This window comes from Nothobranchius furzeri, chromosome 3 (assembly GCF_043380555.1).
Source record: "Nothobranchius furzeri strain GRZ-AD chromosome 3, NfurGRZ-RIMD1, whole genome shotgun sequence".
In the NCBI taxonomy this organism is placed as follows: Eukaryota; Metazoa; Chordata; class Actinopteri; order Cyprinodontiformes; family Nothobranchiidae; genus Nothobranchius; species Nothobranchius furzeri.
In genome coordinates this window covers 77753409-77775765 of record NC_091743.1, presented here as the reverse complement: position 1 = coordinate 77775765, position 22357 = coordinate 77753409, and the positions used below count along the sequence as shown (strand labels likewise).

Here is a 22357-nt window from a genome sequence, read left to right as displayed (position 1 = left end):
TCTGGTTGTAATGCCATGTTGAATGCGCTTTATAAATAAAATGGTATGGTAATGGTATGTACATGAACATAACCGGTTATTGACATGATAACAGTTCATTACAGCTCTATACTCACGACCAACCTGTAAATAAACCTTTCTATACATGCTTTATATGTTTTTTTATTGAATTCTTAAGCATGGTTGGTGAATGGTTACATGAAAACACTTGAAGCAAAAATGTTAGCATAAAGTGAAAGAGGTTTTTCTTCTTTGTTTTTGTGCTGCAGCGATATTGCCCCACCACTGACTTCCTGTTAGGAGTAGCAGCTTTTCTCCGTTATTACCTGGTGCTCAGCTCAACTCTGTCACCTGCTGACATAGCTTAGTACCTACAGTCCCTTTAAAACGTGAACTCTGGAGATTTTAGACTTTATAGAATCTGCAGCTACACAAAGATTTTAATGTTTTTGGTTATTCTAGTGAATACTTTTAAAGTACTTTGTACTCCTAAAACTGCTAAACCTGGAGTGACGGTGGCTCGGGGGAATAGGAATTCACCCCGTAATCGGTGGGTTGCCGGTGCAAACTCAGGCTCCATCAGTATTTTTGTGTCCTCATCACCCCATCGCCTGCCCCACCTTCATCAGTGTGCCCCAGAGCAGCTGTGGCTACATGGTAGGTCTCCACCACCAGCATGTGAATGTGTGTGTGTGAATGGGTGAATGATATACTGTAGTGTAAAGCACTTTGGAGTCCTCTGACTCTGAAAGGTGCTGTACAAGCGCGGGTCATTTATCATTTAAAAATGCTCTAATAATGAGATCCAGTTCTCTGGACATTCCTTGATGCTCTTATTATGATAAGCTGCACATTGCTCTTCCTGTCTCTTTTAAACAAATAAGAATAAATAACATCTTTGTTTCATGACTGGGTGAGAGATGTTTAACAACAAGAAGTTGATAATTAGTATTTGTTCTCAGATACAAGTGTCACAATCTGTGTGTGTGTGTGTGTGTGTGTGGGGGGGGGGGGGGGGTACTGTCACAATCTACTCCTGCCTCCCTGACTGTGTCTCTCCCCTGCCCTTGACTAGTTTTTATTTGTCTCACCTGCCCCTTGTTAACCTGCCCATGTGTTCCTGATTTTCCCGTGTATTTATACCTCCCGTCTTGTTTGAGTCTTTGTCGGTTCATTGTTTGTTGTCAGCGTTGTTTTGTTCTGTCGTTCCCGCTCTGTCATTAAAACCATTTTTATTTTTATCCGTGCCTGCATTCCTGCCTCCTGATCTGCTCCACCACACATGGTCCGCCTCCATCCACACCCTCAACGTGACAACAAGTCTCCCTGTGCTGACACTCTTCATCCACGAAGGGTTCATGGAACGCTGGCTGCTAAATCTGATCTTTTTTATAGACCTGCTGCTTATTTCAATAAAATGTTTCCAGGATCTCGCTGCAGTTTTGGATCTAATAAAGTCTGGCGTTGTTTCTGTTTCCACTGAAGAGGACGGACTCCGCCTGCAGGACGGCTGGTGTCCTGCTGCAGCCACAGCAACCTGGTGCTAAACACCCAGAAGACAGCAGGGGTTGTTGTGGACTTTAGGAAGCAGACATACACATATACAACCAGCTCAGTGGCCTAGTGGTAGAGTGTCCGCCCTGGGACTTGGAGATCGGGGTTTGATTCCCGGTCAGGTCATACCAAAGACTTTAAATACGGGACCCAACGCCTCCCTGCCTGACACTCAGCTTTAAGGGGTTGGGTTGGGGGGTTAAACCACCAAATGGTTCCTGAGCGCAGCCCCTGCTCTCCTCCATGGGGATGGGTTAAATACAGAGATGACGGCTATGGAACTTTATATGGCAACGCAACCTTCTGATTCTGATACCTAATGGTGAAAGAAGTGGTTTGGTTTGGTTAGGGTTACTTCTAGAAGATTCATTCAGTTTGCTGAGGTTCATGCATCCATCTATCTACCAGTCCGTCCAACTGATCGTCCATCAATCTATCCTTTCAATTCAATTCAAGTGTATTTATATAACACCAAATCACGACACAAGTCATCTCGGGTCACTTCACACAGTAAACATTCCAACACAGTTCAGGTCATCAAGCCAATTAGTAAAAGGTTTCCTACATAAGGAATTTGATGATTGGCTGATTTGGTTGAAGATAACACCAAAGATCCTAACTTTGTTCTCGGAGACTGATTTAATGCCGTTCAGGTCAGGTGACTGCCCAGGCAGTTTCCTTTTCTGAATTTCAGGTCCAAAGATGAGAACTTCAGTCTTGTCTTCATTTAAAAGCAGAAAGTTTAGAGTCATCTAATTTTTTATGCCTTCAAGACAAGCCTGTAATCTAACTAACCGATTGGTTCCGTCCATCCACCCACCCATCCATCTATCATGTTTTCCACTGGAGATTCCACCAATCTGCTACATGATTTTCTTGTCTTCTTATTTTCCCTTCCTCTCCCTCCATTGTTCCGTTCCACTTTTGCTGCCATGGCACTTCTTCATCCTCCTCATCCTTCCTCTCCGCCTCCAAAATATGAGGCTTATCTGTTGATCTGTTCCTGAGTAACAATGGCCTTCTTTCTTCATGTTCTCCTCTTGCTCCTGCAACAATGAGCTGCTTTCTTTCTCCGCCAACAGACTCGACGCCTCTTCGTAATATCTCTCTTCAGGAGATATCGTTCCCATTTTCTCTTTCAGGCTTCTTGCTTGACTTCTCTCTTTCTTCCTCTCCATCCTGTCGTCTCTTCATGTCACTGTGTCTGACTCTCTTTGAACTTTCTTCTCTCTGCGCAGCTCTGTGATTACATGTCACATTTGTGTGTGTGTGTGTGTGTGTGTGTGTGTGTGTGTGTGTGTGTGTGTGTGTGTGTGTGTGTGTCTTACAGCAACAGAAGCAGCAGTACTGATGCATGACATATTACAACAGTGGCACTACAAAGAGGATAAATTCGTTGAACACCAAGTCTAGATCATAGCAGGGACAATATCTGGAGAAATATTACGTCTGATTAAGCAAAATAAACATACCGACTTTTGCTTCAAAGAGCAAGTTTACTTGTTTTGAATTAATGGTGTTTCATGCAGGCTGAACATGGAAATAGTCTTCTACACCTACCTCCTGCAGTAGCTTCTGATAGAAAATAGACGGTGAAACTCTAGGATTAGAAGATCCTGACAGATCTACGTCACACTGTCACTAACATTCATGGACTCACCCATCTTGACTCACGACGGGAAAGGCTATTGTTGGTTTAGCCCAGGAAACAGCAGACAACGTCTCAGCTAGTAGAAGCTAACCATTAGCATTAGCAACTCCACCACACAGCAGAACTCCTCCAGGCTTGTTTATCTTGTGGAGATAAAACATCAAAGTTACAGAACAAATAGTCAGTGCTAGAGTTGTGTTGCTGTTAGCCAATCAGAGGAGAAATTTCCAAAATATCAGGAAGTAAGACTCTAGAACCTCCTGCCGTCTGCTCCGGTTAATTTCTAGTTGCTGAAACAGGAGCGCCTTCATCCTGATGCTGCAGCTGTGACAGCTGTTTGCTGGCTGAGGTGTTGTAGGAGCCTTTATGTAGACTAAACTGATCATAGATGTTTGAAGGCTCCTTTATTTATTTCTAATTGGCTGAAACGGTTTACAAAAAGCTGAATTTCTCTAAAGACAAAGAATACATGAAGTCCAAAAGTCACAGCTGGGAGGTCCTGAATGATCTAATAAAGTCATATTTAATGTGTTAAAATAACACTAGATATGCAGAATAAGAAGCAATGAAAGAACTGTAGTTTGAATGTTGAATCAGCAGTTAGTTTTATGGAAGACGAAGCGATAAATGTTGATGTGAGAGGAAGCCAGCAGGAGAGCAGGATTGTATGACGAGGTGGAATCTTTGCGTTTGTTATCGACCGAGAACTTGCCTTGCCCTCGGGCACTTTCCTTTAGCCAACTTGTCTGAACCCTCCCACTGTCTTCATGTGTGACCCCGTGAGGAAAGTTAACCATTGAGCAGGGTTGATGGTTTATCCATTGGGTCCATGTGGCAGGGGCGAGGAGTGAGCACCACCTCACCCCTGCCACGTGGACCTCAAGGGATAAACCATCAACCCTGCTCAATGGTTAACTTTCCTCACGGGGTCACACATGAAGACAGTGGGAGGGTTAAACAGACGTCTGGCTGCTACTTGCTGATTTAGCGGTGAGGGTGTAGGGTGCAGATCGTTCCACCAGCTAACATGTTTACGTGGTTGTTTGGTCCACGTCCTTAAACCCAAAGCACTGATGAGGCTCGTCTGGGTGACCAGCATGCACTTCTTCTTGCGTTGGTGTCCAGCAATGAAATGTGTCCATACTGAAACACTTTCCTACCCGGCTTGTTTGGTGGTACCTGAAAAATTCATATCATAACATAAATAAATGTTGTCAACACGGGTCAGTAAACCACACGCACCTTGGATGAGGAGCTAGGGGATGAGGAGCTAGGGGTTGAGGAGATAGGGGATGAGGAGCTAGGGGATGAGGAGCTAGGGGTTGAGGAGATAGGGGATGAGGAACTAGGGGTTAAGGAGGAGGCGGTGATGTGAGATAACGTCTGAGTTTCATGCCTGTCGCTCTGGTAAACTTCAGATCGGTTTCCCTCTGAGTGAGAGCGGGAACAGAGCCGATAGTCACGGTGACTCTGAGAGGAGAAGATGATGAAAGAAGATCCAACTTTGATGAGATTATTGCTCATTTTCTTTTAATTAAGTGCTTAAAATCATGAGGAAACAGTCGTGGCTTCTGCTGCTCTCAGGCTGTCGTCTGCTCTTCAAACCAGCTCCACTTTATCGTCTTTTGTACTGAATGTAATTCTGTTCCTCCTTAAAGGCTTTGGGTGGAGTTTCTGGAGGTGAATGGGAGATGATTTCCCCGTAGTAAAGTTCCTGAGTGAGGCTTTAAACTGGTGCTCTGAGGTTATCACTCAGCTTAGAATAAATTAACTTTGATTGTTGCTTTTTTTCTGTAATGTCTTTGCCTTTACTTGCCCTTGCCACCACCATAATAGCTTCTGAGAAAGCAGTTTATTGCTCGTCGTTCCTCCTGCACCTCACTGTGTGTGTCCTTAGAGAAATCCCCCAGAAAGCAGCTTGCCTATTTCAGCCACGGGTGCACAAGCGCACCGCGAGTGTGCTCGGGAGTCTGGTTACAGGACAGAAAGGACAAACGCTGCAGTATATTTGAGACGTTTGATGCATGAAATGATTGTTGTAGGGAGTGAGGTGAGCAGACAGTCTGGTGGGACATCCAGGAGCATTAAAGGGAATCTTTAATGTTCTTTAAAATGGTAGGAAAACACCATTTAAGGTTAAAAAAGGGTGCTTTGGTTATCCATCGAACACTAAGCGTTACACTAATCACTAATCAGGGACTCCCTGCAAACACAAGAGGTTTAAGCAGGACATCACCAGCATTTCTAATAGGGGACTCCCCATCTTCAGACAAATGCACTGAAAGCACACATGTACTAGACACTACAACACAAAACACACATCGGCTACATGGATGTTAATCACAAGCTGAGGAGATGTTCCAGGAGCTTTTAAACAGTTTGTCCTTCTTCAGCTGGGTGCTTCAGGGCTGAGCTGGGTGCTGGTCTTCTCAGCACACGAGGATGGAAACAGGTGGCAGAGAAACAAAACAGAAACACAAATGGCTGTGGCCATAACAGACATACTTGTCTGCTGCCACGTGGGTTTCTGGTGCCTCTGGAAATACACCAAATGCAAATAAAACTTGTCCACCTGTCTTCTGTCAGTGTCTGGTTTTAGGAAACGTGCCTAAAACGAGCTGTTACAAACATCCATGTTTGTGATGCCACAAACAGACAAATATGCATCAAAACCCCCACCTCCACCAATGAGTGCTGGAGAAGCAGCAGCTCTACTACAAGCTCCTCCCTGATTTCTGAGCTTCTCACCTCATAGCAGCCAATCAGGGGCTGGAGGGGTGGCCAGCTCCAGCTTGTTTCCTTATGGCCCTTCCACACCAGCATCGGCTCTACTGCACTTGGACCAGACTGGAAGTGTTCTCATTCAGCTAGCCTTGGATTTCCGTTCGCACAACCGGCGTCTTTCCAGCCCTCTTCCCGAGGCGGTCTGCCTGGAGCCAAACAGGTCCAACACGCTCTCTGCTTACTGGCTAGCTCAAAATCATGCGTACTATTAGGGGGATCCTCCGATTGGTAGATGGAAGCTTTGAGATCCTCTTTGTCATAACGAGGAAGCTGGGCGCCTGATATAAACAGGAATTGTAAGGAACTCTCTGTCTGTGGGACTAGTGCGTGCTTTTTGCGTCTGCTGCTTTAACTGTGGAGTTTAGTGTGTTTTCCTGGTGCTGGTTGGAGCATTGCACTGTCCCTACATTAATTAAGTAGGAGTTGTTAGCTGCAGACTAAGGGGGGCAGCATGTATCCCCCCCCCCCCCCCCCCCCACACACACACACACACACACACACAAACAGGATCCTTTTCGCTCCATCAGCCCCCTACCAGCCACGTAATTGGCCAACTTCTTTAAAATGTACTTGAGTGGAAATCCCAGTTCCTGTCTCTGCCTTTGACTGTTTACATAAGGGTTTGTGTGTGTGTGTGTGTGTGTGTGTGTAGGGGGGGGGGGGGGGTGTCTATGGCTGCAGGTTCCTCTGACATCAAGGCCCAGCAGCACTCACATGCACCTGCTACACAGAAACAACCCAGTAAAAAGTGAAGCTTATAACTGATCTTGAATCAGTTTGAATGCTGTGGATCAGTCACTACAAACCAAGAATCATTAACTACCTTTAATTAACACTGGTGATCGTGTAAACGGTGAGTCTTTGGGAGCACCGTTTGACTCCTGGTGTGTGGTTTCTGTTCCAGGTCTCGGAGATGGGGAAGGACTCCCTCCCATCCTGGCTGCACTGGGACGCCAGCAGCAGAATCCTGCAGGGTCTTCCTTTGGAGGAGGATAAAGGAGTCTTCTACATCTCTGTAACCATCTCCAACCACACTAAAGCCACAACCTCAGAGGTGTTTCCCATTGAAGTGCACCCTGAAGACCACCTGGATCTTGATTCTGCTCAACTGCTGTCCAGCCAAGCTGCTGTGGATGACCACGTCCAGCCGTTGTTTTGTGAAGGCGAAGAGCCGGTCACCATCCTCACTGTGATTCTGGATGCTGACCTGACCAAAATGAGCTCTGAGCAGAGGGTGGAGCTGCTGGATCACATGAGAAGCTTCTCTGGGGTTGATCTCCAGCACATGAAGATGCTCCCTGTGGTCAACAACAAGCTGTTTGACATGTCTGCGTTCATGGCTGGGCCTGGCAATGCCAAAAAGGTAAGCTAGTGTGGGAACAAAATTTCAGAACGGTTTTATTAATCCGGACAGAAAAATAATGCATAGTTTTTTTCTCATCAGGTAAAAAACAGAGGAACTTTAGATGATGTGGTCAACACATCTTAAGTTGTAGCTTAATTAGAGAGCTGGACTCTTGGCTAACGTTAGGGAGAGCAGAGATGCAGCAGCATGGAGCTTCATCCATTCATAGTCAAATGAAAAAAATCCTTAAAACCATCAAAAATGACTCATTCACACCGAGTACAGAACTGTTGCAGTCCGGTTTGTGTTTGCTTCAGACCGACAGCTGTTCATGTGCTGAATGTCTCTGGAAAGTTTCTCTGTGAGGATTAGAAATCTTAACAGATGTTCTTGTAAGTAAGTAAGTACATTTTATTTGTGTAGCACTTTTATCACAGACATAGAATCACTAAGTGCTTCACATAGATCAAAACAAAATAAAACAAAGTCATAAAATCATAAACAGGTTAACATAATAAAATCAAAATGCTCTCAAAACAGAATTAGATTAACATCAGAAAAAGTAAAGTCATAAAATTATAAATTTTCATAAACAGATGAAAGATTAAAAATTTGATTTAAAAATAAGAAAATAAAAGATTTAGGTAAAAGCAGCTTTAAATAAAAGGGTCTTTAGCTGTTTTTTTAAAAGTGTCCAGACTGTAAAAACTACATAAGGATATAGGAAGATCATTCCAGAGTCGGGGTGCAACAGTCTGGAAGGAGCGATCACCTCGGCTTTTGAATCTGGTCTTTGGAACTTCTAGAAGGTTCTGGTGTGTGGACCTGAGGGCTCAGGTTGGAGCATAAGGCTTTAACAGTTCAGTAATATAGGGAGGAGCTTGACCATGTAGAGCCCTGAAGGTTATAGTCAGGATTCTAAAATGAACTCTGAAGTTAACGGGTAACCAGTGCAGAGACGTCAGAATAGGAGTGATGTGAGCTCTTCTGTTTGCTGCAGTTAGGAGCCTCGCTGCAGAGTTCTGGACCAACTGAAGGCGGTCAAGGGCTTTTTTGTTAAAACATGTGAAGAGTGTGTTACAATGATCTAGACGGGAGGAGATAAAGGCATGGAGAACCATTTCAAGTTCACGTTTTGACACCAGCCTTCGCAGTTTGGAGATATTTCTTAAATGATAAAACCAGTTTTGGACCAACGTTTTTGAATGACCTTCAAGAGACATTGATTGGTCAAAAATAACACCCAAAGTCCTTAAGTTTGTCTTGACGGCAGAGGATAAATGACCAAGTTTTAGACTAATCAGGGGAACCATGCTCTCAGGGGCAATGATCAGACATTCAGTCTTTTCAAAGTTTAACTGAAGGAAGTTATCTTCTAGCCAGCTGGTGATCGCTGATAGACACTCTAGTAATTCAGACAGTTTGTAGGACTCAGAATTCTTAAAGGCTGCGATGGACTGGCTCTCTGTCCAGGGTGTACCCCGCCTGATTGAACTGGAGATGGGCACCAGCCCCCTCCCCGCAACCCTGCATGGACAAAGCGGGTTCAGAAAATGGATGGATGGATAGAATCCTTAAAGGAGAGTGCAGCTGAATATCATCTGCATATAGGTGAAAAGAGACATTATGAAAAGAATCAAGTATCTGTCAAAGAGGGTATATGTACAGCAGAAACAACAGTGGACCCAAAATAGAGCCTTGGTTTACCCCACAGAACAGATAAGTAGAATCTGACATGATTTGGTTTATACAGACACTGTAACTTCTGTTAGAACGGTACGATCTAAACAGTCTAGAATGTGGTAGAAACAACATGAGCTATCAACACTGTGACTTGGACACTTCACCGACCCGCATGTCACCGTGGTCCCGTGTAAATGCACTACATGTGTTTTGATCTCACGCGAACCGGACCGCATCTGTTCGTACTCTCTGTGAAAGTGGCTTGAGTCTGAAACAGCTGAATGTCTTCTGCCTGCTGTCTGAATAAAAAGGACACAACAGGGGCCACAGGTTCTCCACCCTGGTAGTCTGCTTCGGTCTTGGTTTGTGACTGTGTGATGTCTGTCATTTCAGGTGGTGGAGAATGGCGCACTGCTGTCATGGAAGCTTGGCTGCTCACTGGACCAGAACTCAGTTCCCAATATTAACAATGTCCAGGGTCCTGCCAAAGAAGGTGCAATGTCTGCCAAGCTGGGGTTCCCTGTGGTGGGCTGGCACATAGCCAACAAGAAGCCCCATGTCCCGAAGCGGGTGAGGCGACAGCTGAACAACACTCCAACACCTGCTTTGGCAGCGGTCCCTCCAACCACAGTGGTGGAGCCACCAGTGAGAATCATTCCAACACTCTCCTCTCCATCTATTGCTGCACCCACAGAAAGTTCTGCTCCCCCTGTGAGAGGCCCCGTCCCCCTTCCAGTCAAGCCTACAATCAGAGTCCGTGATCCTATTGCCCACACACCTACACTGGGACCGTCTCCTCCAATAAAAGTTCTGGAGACCACCAGCACTGTTTCTATTGGCCCAACCGTGACCTGGTCTAGACATGTTGAAGCCACGCCCACATTGTCCACCACAACCCAAAAGTCCCCAGGGAAAAAAATCCGAACGACCCCAGTCCCAGGAAAGCCCACACTCAAGCCTCCCAAGCCTCCCAAGACGCCCAAGCCGCCCCGCAGCACCACCACTCCATCATCTGGTGTCATCCCAGACCCGTACAATGAGCCACCAGTCCTGAGAAACCCCATCGACCAGGTCAATGCACTGGTGGGAACCTACTTTGAAGTAAAGATCCCATCTGATACATTCTTTGACAAAGAGGATGGAACAACAGATAAACTGAGTCTCACTCTAAGGCAGAACAACAACGAAGCAGTCGAAGGCAAATCCTGGATCCTCTTCAACACCACCAGCCAACTCCTCTATGGACTGCCGGATGTCCAGCACATTGGGAAACATGAGTACTTCATGCAAGCAGCTGACAAAGGTGGCCTCAATGCTGTTGATGCTTTTGAGGTCCGTGTAAACCGCTGGCCCCTCAATGACAAAACCCCCGTCATATTCACAGCTCGCTTTGATGGAGAGCCACGCTCAGTCACAAATGACATCCACAAGAAGATCCTTCTAGTTAAAAAGCTGGCGTACGTTCTCGGGGACCGAAACAGCAGCACAGTGAGCTTAAGAAACATCAGCAAAGGGTCAGTTGTGGTGGAATGGACAAACACCAGCCTCCCACACAATCCGTGTCCCAAAGATCAGCTGGTGGCGATGAGCAGGACCCTTGGCAATGCAGATGGAAGACCCTCACAGGCCTTCAGGTATGCCATGGAGCCTGAATTCAGACCACTGGACGTGAAGGTGAAGGGACGAGCAAGCTGCCGAACCTATTCCTTCATTCCACCAGCAGAGATTGACCTATCAGAACCTCCCACAGTCGTTCCGGGAGTGGGATCGAGCCGGCATAGCACAGATGATGTGTACCTTCACACAGTCATTCCCGCTGTGGTGGTGGCAGCCATCTTGTTGATTGCAGGAATCATTGCGATGATTTGCTACAGGAAGAAACGACGAGGCAAGCTCACCATCGAAGACCAGGCCACCTTCATCAAAAAGGGTGTGCCAATTATCTTTGCAGATGAACTTGATGACTCTAAGCCTCCTCCGTCCTCCAGTATGCCCCTGATACTCCAGGAGGAAAAGCCCCCCCTTCCTCCCCCTGAATACCCCAACATGGCCACTCCAGAGACCACCCCCCTCAACCAGGAGCTACTTGGGGAATACACGGCTCTGAGAGATGAGGACCCCAATGCTCCTCCCTATCAGCCACCACCTCCCTTCACCACTCCCATGGAGGGCAAGGGCTCCCGTCCTAAGAACATGACTCCCTACAGATCTCCACCCCCCTACGTGCCCCCCTAAGACTTGTTCAACCCTCCCCTACAGGTTGGAGGAAAGAGGATGCCTGAAGAACTGTGACAGTTTCTATTTTGGTGTGTCTGGGAGAGATGACAAGGTGCTACAGTACAAAAGCAGCTACAGGGAACTTTGGTGTGGGTGGGGGTTTACAGCTGACAGACGGGATGATTGGCGTGAACAGCTGGGAGGGACTTCTGCGTGTAAGCTAGCCCAACAACCACAGCGGCCGAAGCCAACCCAGTTTGACGCGGCCACTCAGAATCACATCTGGGAGGAGGGCGCTCCCTTCTCTGCATTTCAACCTTTTCTTAGATTTGAAAACGGGATTAAAATAGTATTTTTCTTTCTTATTATCCCAAGATTGATTTTTATTTTTTCTGGACTGAAACCTTTGCCTGACTTGATTTTTCCTGCTTTGAAACGATACGAGGAGACTGAACTGTCACCAGACCTCTGCTGGCAGTGACTCGTGTTTTTAGAACGCTGTGAGATTCTGAGTGTGAGGAGAACATCACAGGAATCTCAAACGACCCCTGCAGACGACAGAGAACATCAGAGAGTGTGTGTGTGTTAGTTCAGATTCAAAACGATTTGCCTTTTAACACGAGCTGTCTGTTTCTATTCTTATTCACTGTCTAGTCCAGCCGAGAATAACAAGGTAGCTTCAAATGATGTAGAGATGATAAACTTTAGTTTTATGGTTTGTTTTTTAAATCACTGAAGATCTGCACGAGGCTCAGATGGATCCTTCTGGTACTTTTGATGGCGCAGGGATGGGGAATGAAGGGATTTCCTCCCTGGAACAACCTTGAATGATTTTTACTCCTGATTTTGTATGTCAATCCCGTCTCAGTTTTATAAAAGTTCCTCCTGGTTCTTCTGGAGCCGTCAGCAGATCTTCTGGGCTCAGATTCACCAGACGTGTTTATCTTTGATTCTTTAATCATCTGTTATGCTTTGATTTGGATTTGAATGCAAACATTTGTTCCTTTACGTTGAGTTGATGTAGTTTCATTATGTTGACCTGGATTAGCGAAAATACTCGTTTAGAGAGAAGCTGGGAAATGAAACCCTAAAAGGAGGTGGTTTGATCAGGTAAAATGTGTTAACCTGTGCTGGTTTAAAAAAAAACAAAAAAAAAAACATTTTCCAGTTCTTTTCAGGTTTATTTAATGTTTTAATTGTGTATTATTCACTTGCTCTGCCTTATTTCTCACTTCTAAACATAAAACACTGGGAATTTGTAGCGTTTGAAGCAAAAGTCCAACAATTTTATCTAGAGTGATTCTCTCATTTATATTGATCATCTTGAGTCAGTTAAAGTTGATGATGGCTTTCCACAGCTGTGTGTGACTCCATGCACGGTGCTCTAACATGTTACGTGGATAACAAACTGATGGAGATCTTTCACCTTTTAGAGGACGGATGATTGTAGCTGCGACTCAGCAGAGAAACAAACTTTCACTCAAACCCGTAAAAAATAGTTGAGTTTTCATCTTTTTGACTCAAACTGTGTGATTATTATATGAAATGCAGTTCATTAGTTTTCAGTGATTTTTGAGAATTTTAGCCTAGAAGTTTAAATTCAGTTATGAACATTTTTAATTTTTTCGGGTCACGTTTATGAGCGTTTTTCTTGTTTGTGTGTGTGTGTGTGTCTCCACTATACGAGTGACTGACCCATGCTTTATGTAACCACAAATGTTGTTTTCACATCTCTCTGTTTGAAAGTGACCCTTTGCAATAATAAAGTGCGGTTGGATTCGCTCAGCGAGCGGTCCACGCGGGCTCACATGACTGACTTGTATACGGAGGGTGATGTTGGTTTTTGCAGGATGCCAAGGCCTTTTCTGCTTATGGAGTGTGAGTTGTAATAATAAAACCAACTGGTACCTTAAAAGCTCCTGTCATTCATGACTCACCTTGTCCTTGCAGCTTCTGTTGGGAGTTTTCTGACCGTGACGAGTTCTGGTCCTGCCATAGTGCTCCATCAAATGCTGGCGAATGCTCGCAGGGAGGCGCTTCCTCGAGCTGATGAATCAGCCCAGCTTAAGTCACGGGGGTGGGGGCGGCTCACCTCCCCGGACAGCTTCCCGCTGCCTGAAACGTTTCTACAAACCCGTTCAGCCTTTGATGACCAGCTGCTCAGATCACCGTGAGCTCTGCCAAGTCTCTCGCTTTGCATACAGACGACACGCATCGATGACATAAAGTATTGATTAGACGTAAGCAGTTGGCACCTCTGTGATATTCCATGACAGAGTTTAATTTGGGAGAGGGCGAAGCGATGATGAATGTGTTCCTAAGATGTCTCGGGATTCAGAAACGGCTAAACAGATCAGCTCCACGACGAAGATTAATGGAGAATTGATTCTGGTTTGGTTGAGGCAGCTTGTGAGGATGTGACGAGGCTCTCAGCTGCAATGCTCATGAGACAGGTGGATCTGGGTCAATCAGCACTTCTCTGTGCACTTAAAGGAAGAGAAGATTTCATTGGATTTACTCTGAGCAGCAGAACACTTTACATACTGCAGGAAATGCTCCTGTAAACAGCATCTTTATTCTGGAGACATCTACAGGTAGCTACCTGAGTTAGAGCTATAAAAACAGGCCAGAGTTTGTTTTCTTCTACTGCTTCCAGAGTTCTTCCATCGACATATATGCTCACAAGCATCTGGCTGCAGACATCAGATGGCATCTACCGGAAATGACGTAACCAGTAAAACAAGACATCGGGTCATTCCCTTCGCCAGAAGTCATTACCTTTGCAGGAAGTAGTTTGGATTTGACGAGAAAAACCATACCGTGTTGTTTTTCTCTTTGATATGTATATAAACATATACATATCAAAGAGAAAAACAATACAGTGGGTCATTACCTTAACCAGAAGTCATTACTTTCACAGGAAGTCGTTTTTTTAAAACAACTTACCGGAAAAAGCTTTTTTTTATTTCGGATTTTTTTCTCTTCAAATCTGGACTGGCGAACTTTTAAATAACGTCATTACCTACGTTGCATGAAAACTGAAAAGTAAATCCCTTTGTCCTTCAGACAGGGAATTTTTATGACAGTAGCACATGTTTATAATATTTACAACAATAAAAGGCTGTAAAGTGAATAAAAAAAACGTGGGAAAAATGATAACACATTAAACTAAGACTTTGAGATGTGCAAGCAAAATAGTACTTGCTAAATATTCAGTTTCATTAAGCCCAAGATGAACTTTTGACCTACACCAATTGCTAAAGTACAGGACTCCCAGAAGCAGTGAAAAACATTTCAGCAACACTCCTCTCTCACCAGCAACAAAAATTTGTTGAAAAATATCCATAACACTGTCCTATATGTGTATCATAGCAGCTCATTGCAACAGAATTTAACTACTACAGCTGATTACTATTTAGCTAGATAGTATTTCTGTATTATTTTGAGTGAAAGACAATAAAAGAAACACTTAATTTCACAACCATTTTATTTTGGTTAGAAACGAATTTGCTTATGGCTTTCTCCGCTGCATATCGATTCATCCCCTCCCATTTTCCCAACACTTTGTCACCTGAAAAACATGCACACAAGGATTAATTCATACACTGTCAAATGTTTTCAAAAGCCGTGCATATTCAAAAAGCCATACAAGGTTGTAATACATTGTTGAGTTTCATTTTTGCTATTTCAGAATGTTTGTTCATGGACAGTTACATTTTCTATTCATACATTTCTGAAGCAAAATCAATTCCTTTTTTAGTTTTTATTTGTTATTACGTACTTTTTTCAGTCATTTAAACAAAATTACTTAAAAATATTTAGAGATATTGAAAGCTAAGATTGTCCGGAAAAAACATTTTTTTGGGTGCACAGGACTAGTTCCAGTGTGGACCAGATACTTAAAAAATGCATAAATCTGTCTTTTTTGAAGTTTCACAAATCAGAAAAAGGTTTAACAAATCACAAACTATGTTTTATGCATTCTGCTATGAGCCTAGAATAATCTAGAACAGGTTTGAAGACTGTATGTGTTGTAGTTTTTGAGCTAGGGCAGATTAAAAATGGTCAGAGAGAGAAAATTTGGGTGTATTAGCCCTTTAGCCATTTCCCGAATCGGAAGCCAACTTATGCTTCGTATGAAAACTAGTGATTGAAACCACTTAAAAATTTCTGAAAATCTAAGCTTTTTAATAAAAAAAAGGGGGATTAATAACATTTCAGTCAAGTCAGTATTAGGAATTGTGGTCTTTATATCATATCTCTGCCTGACCCAGATCAGTAACTGGCTGTCCAGCAACTTTCTTGTCCTCAATGCTAACAAGACAGGGACCCTGATTGCTGCACCCCCGGAACTTCAGCCAAAAATCAAGCAAGAAATTGCCTCTTTTTGCCCATCAACCAAGGCCAACATTAGAAACCTGGGAGTTTTTTTTATCCAGCTTCAAGTTTAGACTCACACGTCAAAACCATCTCCCGCTCTTGTTTCTTTCAACTGGGAAACATTTCAAAAGTCCGTAAACTGGTTTCTACTGCAGATCTGGAAAAAATAATCCATGCCTTTGTGTCATCACGCTTGGACTACTGTAACACTCTTTTTACTGGTCTCAGCAAAACCTCCCTCTCACGCCTTCAAGCCATCCAAAATGCAGCAGCCAGACTCCTAACCAAATCCAGCAGACGAGCTCTCATCACTCCAGTTTTACAGTCCCTCCACTGGCTCCCGGTAGAATATAGAATACAGTTTAAAGTTTTAGTCCTGACCTATAGAGCTCTTAACAACCAGGCTCCAAGCTACCTATCTGAGCTTTTATCCCCACACACCACCTCTCGGAACCTTAGATCCACATCTGAAAACCTCCTGGCTGTTCCTCGAACCAGACTGAAAACCAAAGGGGACATGGCCTTTCAGACTGTTGCACCCAGACTTTGGAACAGTCTTCCTTCAAATCTCCGTCTCTCCAACACTGTAGAGGTCTTTAAAAATCATCTAAAAACTCACCTTTTCATCCAGGCGTTCTGTCCCTAAATGTTCTAAAAGATGGCTTTGTTTGGGTTCACACCTTCACTTTGTTTATACTCATGATTTAATTTTCTACTTTATCACTGCTATTGTTTTTCTGATGTTTGTATTGGTTAGAGGTATTTGCCCTGATCTTTATCATGTTGTACAGCGCTTTGTGATTTATATCTGTGAAAGGCGCTCTATAAATAAACTTTTACTTACCTACTTACTTACTTACATATCTCAATTATATATAAAGTTAATATTATTACTTTAACTGTTTTAACAAACAGGGAGACCAGCAAAATCAAATAGCTAAGTTAAAGCTAAGCTACAATTGCTGATTGCTTTATTGATTTAGCTTTTGTGTTAGCTTGTGAACTCCTTGCATTAGTTTTAAGACTGCGTGTTAATCTTGATACAATTAGCTATGAAACACGGTGCCTTTGCAATAATTCTCTGGTAAAGCTTTAAATGTCATAGTGCCTACATTTAAGAACTAAGAACATTAGTTAATTTCTTCCTTACCTTTCCTCTTTGAAGCCCGCCGAGTATGGTTGAAACAAAAACACAAAAACAATGTAGCGGCCACCAAAAAAGACCAACTTCCGGCCGAGGTCTTTCACTCGTCGATTTTCCGGTAAAAGTAATGACACCCCATCCTGTTCTCACTTGAAAGTTCTTTCCGGTGACACGCCAGCTGATGTCTGCAGCCAGGTCCTACTCTAGATACTGGGCAATTCATTTCCATAGGCTCCAATAATAAGTTTTTAAGCCAAAATGGGAGGTGGCCACCACCGCCATTTTGACCGTGTCACAGGTTCTGTCAAGCCCAGACAATCCCAAAAAAGGGAAAAGAGGTGGAGCTGAGGGTGAGGCTGTAAGGCTGGGATCAAATGACGACACCTGTTGAACTAAAGCAATGTAGCCACAAGCTAACCCAAAGCTAACGTGGAGGTGGGAGCTAAGCTAACGGAGGTTGCAACCTAGCTACAACCGGAGTTAACTGTGCACAACACCGGAGCTTCAGAGTCAGAGATACGCCGGGCTGACCGCTGGGGAGAACCAGGTAGAACACAGAGGTCTCCCGAGAGCTCCACAAGCCGGCAGCCACGCACCAGACAGGCGCCGCTGCGATCAGAGATGCGTTGAGCTGCCGCTGGGGAGAACCGGGTGGAAAACATCAGTTTCCATCCGAGAGCTCCACAAGCCGGCAGCCTGCACAGCAGACAGGTGCCGCTGCGATCAGAGATGCACCGAGCTGCCGCTGAGGGATGGGAGTCCATACCGATAGTCGGAACCCAGCTCCACCAACATGTCACATTTCAACCCATTTTCAAAAATGCAGCGTTATGTTAAATGCACTGGGTTTTACCCTATTACATTAAAATTTTATGGTTAAACAGTACATGTTTAACCAGCTAGTGCAAGAGCGGCCGTGACCTAAATATAATTTTACTTACCGAAAAAATGAAGTGGAGACTCCTTGGACGCTCTATTAGTGCAATTAATGCCACAGCAAGTCATTTTGTCCAACAATTGCACAAATAATATCCATAAAGAACACATAAACGCTACAACTAATGGTCTAAGTTGAGAGACTGAAAATCACGGAACAGTTTTCAGGCGAGACCGAGGCTCTACTGAGGCCTTTCCACGGAGCTAGCTCTGCGGTCACGTGGGTCTGATGCTCATTAATTATACAGAACTTTAGGCTTTTAATACACTTAAACAGAAGAGTGACAAAAAAAATTCACCCCCCTCAGAGTTGTCATGAGTGTAAACTAGATCTATTAAACCTAAAACATGTTTTGGAACCAGGCTGTAAACATGTTTATTTCTGCTGCGAAATTGGTATTTTTAACATGGGAGTCAATCTATTTGACAATATATTTACAAAAAGACATAGTAAATATGATTTAAAAGGACATGAATTATTTAATATACCTAGACATAGGATACTCATAAAGGAACATTGTGTGTTCATATATGGAGTTAAATTGTGGAATAAATTAAATACTGAAATCAAGAATGCAAAAACAATATTGACTTTTAAAAAAGAGATAAAAAAATGAAATGATTAACTTCTATAGATAAAGTTAAAGTTAAAGGCTCATTAGTTGTCACACACACAGGTGTGTGTGTGTGCGAAATTTATTCTCCGCATTTGACCCATCCCGTGGGGGAGCGGTGAGCTGCAGACAAGCTGCGCTCGGGAACTATTTGGTGGTTTAACCCCCCAATCCAACCCCTTAATGCTGAGTGTCAAGCAGGTAGCCATCGGGTCCCATTTTTTCAAAGTCTTTGGTATGACCCGACCAGGAGCCGACCCCTGATCTCCTAGTCTCAGGGCGGACACTCTACCACTAGGCCACTGAGAAAGGTCATTAGATGCATATAAGCGTACATCTTTGCATAAATGCGTGAGGGGAGGGGGTGAAAAAAGAAAGAAAAAAAAGGGAAAAGGAAACAAGTCTGTGAATGCATATGTATGTATATAGGTCTATAACTTTAACTTGTTTTCTCTCTTTTTTTTTCAATTCATGGGTTGAGGTTGTGTCGGCCAACCAGTCCAGAAACTATATGGTTCACATTTCTTAAGAATCATATGATTGTTTCATTTGTATTAATGTTATTTTAGTTAAAAGGGACAGATAACATAAGTTTTTCTTCTTTCTGTCCCTTTTTTCATTTTGGCTTGTAGCAATTTAGTTCTGTATTTCTATTTCAATGTCAATAAACGAAAATAAAACATGAAAAAAATTATGGGATATTTATACATTGATATAAGCTTCATATGCTAATCTGCTTGTCATTCTCAGAATTAACAACTGACAGCAAACAGTGTTGATTCTAGTATGTAGTAATACGCTATTTCTTCTTCTTCTTCTTCTTCTTCTTCTTATTATTATTATTATTAACTCTGCTCACCTGCTGGTGTCTGATGCACAGCATTATTATTATTATTATTATTATTAATAATTCTGTTCACCTGCTTGTGTCTGAGGCACAACATTATTATTATTATTATTATTATTATTATTATTATTATATTAAATCTGTTCACCTGATTGTGTATGAGGTGCGACAATATTATTATTATTATTATTATTATTATTATTATTATTATTATTATTATTATTATTATTATTATTATTATTATTATATTAACTCTGTTCACCTGATTGTGTATGAGGTGCGACAATATTATTACTATTACTATTATTATTATTATTATTATTATTATTATTATTATTATTATTATTATTATTATTAACTCTGCTCACCTGCTGGTGTCTGATGCACAACAATATTATTATTATTATTAACTCCATTCACCTGCTGGTGTCTGATGCACAACAATATTATTATTATTATTATTATTATTATTATTATTATTATTATTATTATTATTATTATTATTATTATTATTATTAACTCCGTTCACCTGCTGGTGTCTGATGCACAACAATATTATTATTATTATTATTATTATTATTATTATTATTATTAACTCCGTTCACCTGCTGGTGTCTGATGCACAACAATATTATTATTATTATTATTATTATTATTATTATTATTATTATTATTATTAACTCCGTTCACCTGCTGGTGTCTGATGCACAACAATTATTATTATTATTATTATTATTATTATTATTATTATTATTATTATTATTATTATTAACTCCGTTCACCTGCTGGTGTCTGAGGCATGATAATAATAATTTTGGTCTGGAACTCCTGAACACGGATGAGAACAGGGTTCAGGCACTGCAGGATTTTTGTGAACAGAAAAGAGGACGAGACAGTTTTCGGCTGAGTTTGCCCTCTGATGGACTCTTAGCTCTCTCTGGAGTTGTGACAGACTTTATAAGATGTAATTTCAGCTGACTGAATCACTTTTCCTGCAGTAATTGAACAAAGCCATGAAAGGCAGCAGATTGTGGCGTCCGACTGCTGTTCGGCTCTGTTTGAGGAAAAGGAACGGCCGTGGTCACAAGGGTTTTTCTGTTATGGGTCTGTGTGAGGAGAGGGTTGATTAAAAACTCCTGGATCTGCTCCAGCGTTCTCAGGCTCTGTTACCAAAGAGGAGGAAAGGTTTCGCTGCTGCACATGAAGGCTGCCGGCGTGGTCGAAGCTGTGCAACATGGATCAGGACTTAAAACTGGAAATAAACTGAGCATCAGTCTAGAATGCAGTCGTTCAGTCTTCTGATGGCGACACGTGAGCCTGTCTGCTCGGCTCTCCTGACCGGACATGTTGACAGGTGGACTGACAGGTGGAGCAGGTTGTCCAGTAATTGGAAGGTTGCAGGTTTGATCCCGGCTCCCACCAGAGAATGCTGCTGAAGTGTCCTTGGGCAAAACACATAACCCACCTTGCCTGCTGGTGTTGGTCGGAGGACCGGTGGCGCCTGTGTTCAGCAGCCTCGCCTCTGTCAGCGCCCCCTAGGGCAACTGTTGCTACATCGTAGCTCATCACCACCAGCGTGTGAATGGGTGAATGACTGATTGTGCTGTGAAGTGCCTTGGGGGGCTGTAGAATCCTAAGAAGGTGCTATACAAAAACAGACCATTTAGCATTCTGCTTGAAACTGCAACACGACGACTGCCATCCCCTTTGCCGCCTTCTTCTGCACCAAACAGTGATTCCTTGTTTTAGTATTAATAAATATATTAAAGTCCCTGAATAGATGCATGAATGACTTGTCAGGACCATATGACAAGTGAAACTGTAGAAAGCCTTCTCCCTCCTCCCCCACAGGAAGTGTTCATGGGCGCCGGCGTGCAGCACACACCATCCGACACCGAGGACAAATTGGACCTGAGACAGTTTTCCTTATTATCTGGTTTCATGTGACTGTCTGTCTGCCTGCTGATCCAGATCTGTCCATCTTCCTGCAACAAGCGGACAGACACACTCAACGGCGCCACATTCTGATTCCCAGGAGGTTCAACGGATCCGATTCTGGTTTAACTCATCTCCAATCACTCATCTTGTCTCTGAGTGCTCTTGACCTTGTGCCTTCCAGCAGAGGGGTGTGAATAGAGTCCCCCTCCCCCTTCCCCCCTTCCTCTCTGACATCCTCTTCACCCTCCTCTTCCTCTCATCCCAACCTACCCTTTTGTTGTTCCTGCAAAGCAAACAATGAGCTCCTGTCTGGGAAAATCCTCCCACTTTTCTCTTCTCTTTGGCTCTAATCCAGCAGAACCCAGACTTGTGGATGTTTTGAACAAATGCAGCTATCTTCTCAGACACTGGCTGTAATTTTTCAGCTTTGTTGTCGTGCGAGAAAAAAAAAGCTTCTGAAACCTTTTGAGAGCTTTCATGGGTGTCCAGCGCAGTTCGGTGGCTGAAAGCTACGACAGGATCATCCAAGTGTGTTATAGAAGATTCAAACCTACGGCCAAAACATTATGTATATAAAAAACGTGTTAGATCAGGTTTTGAATTATGATGTCAATGAAAAGGTGGAGTGGATGATCCTGGAAAAAAAAATCCTTCCAGCAAGCTATAGTCTGAAAAAACACATGTCAAAGCTGCAGCGCCCTTTCTTCTGGCCACGCCCCTAAGCCACACCTCCAGAGTACCAGAGCAACCCTAACCTACCTCTGCTACTTCCGCTCAGGCTACATAAACGTACAATAATCTGGTGTGCTAGCTAAAGTAGCTAGCCTGGCTCTTGCTTCACTTCCTGTTCCGCTGTTGAGAATTCATAATTTCTGCACGTGAGGTATGTGCAGAAGGGGGAGGGGCAAACGTCCCATTCATCTTCAGGAAGTGAACTGACTTAGTCTGTTGTTGTTTTTACTCATCAGCTGATGCCAAACCCCAGACACAACTTGGTGGTTTCTGATAAAATGATAAAACATTCATTTTCAGCTCAGATTTTTTAAAAATAAGATGATTCAGATTTTATTCTAATATAACTTAAACTAGCCAACGGCACCATTTGTTCTGCTTTACTCTCGTTTTGACTTCTGCTAAACTCCTCATAAACATTCTGAGCACTGGAGAATCCACTGGTAAGCCTGGATGTTTAGATGTTTATTTTCAGACATCGATCCAAAGGCCAAACAGAACATCCTCGTCCAAGTTCCATCCAAGCTGTCTG

General features: G+C 43.2%; 1 protein-coding gene across 2 annotated transcripts in view; it reads left to right on the top strand.

Moving 5' to 3' along the window:
* The window catches only part of dag1 (dystroglycan 1), a 45235-nt gene extending 33753 nt beyond the window's left edge, over nt 1-11482 (top strand). For both annotated transcript variants that reach the window (XM_054736918.2, XM_054736919.2), the window contains 2 exons: nt 6894-7352; nt 9411-11482. In XM_054736918.2, coding sequence (XP_054592893.2) covers nt 6894-7352; nt 9411-11252 — 2301 coding nt within the window. In that variant the 3' untranslated portion in view covers nt 11253-11482. The remainder of the gene's footprint in view (nt 1-6893; nt 7353-9410) is intronic.
* Nucleotides 11483-22357: the final 10875 nt, after the last annotated feature.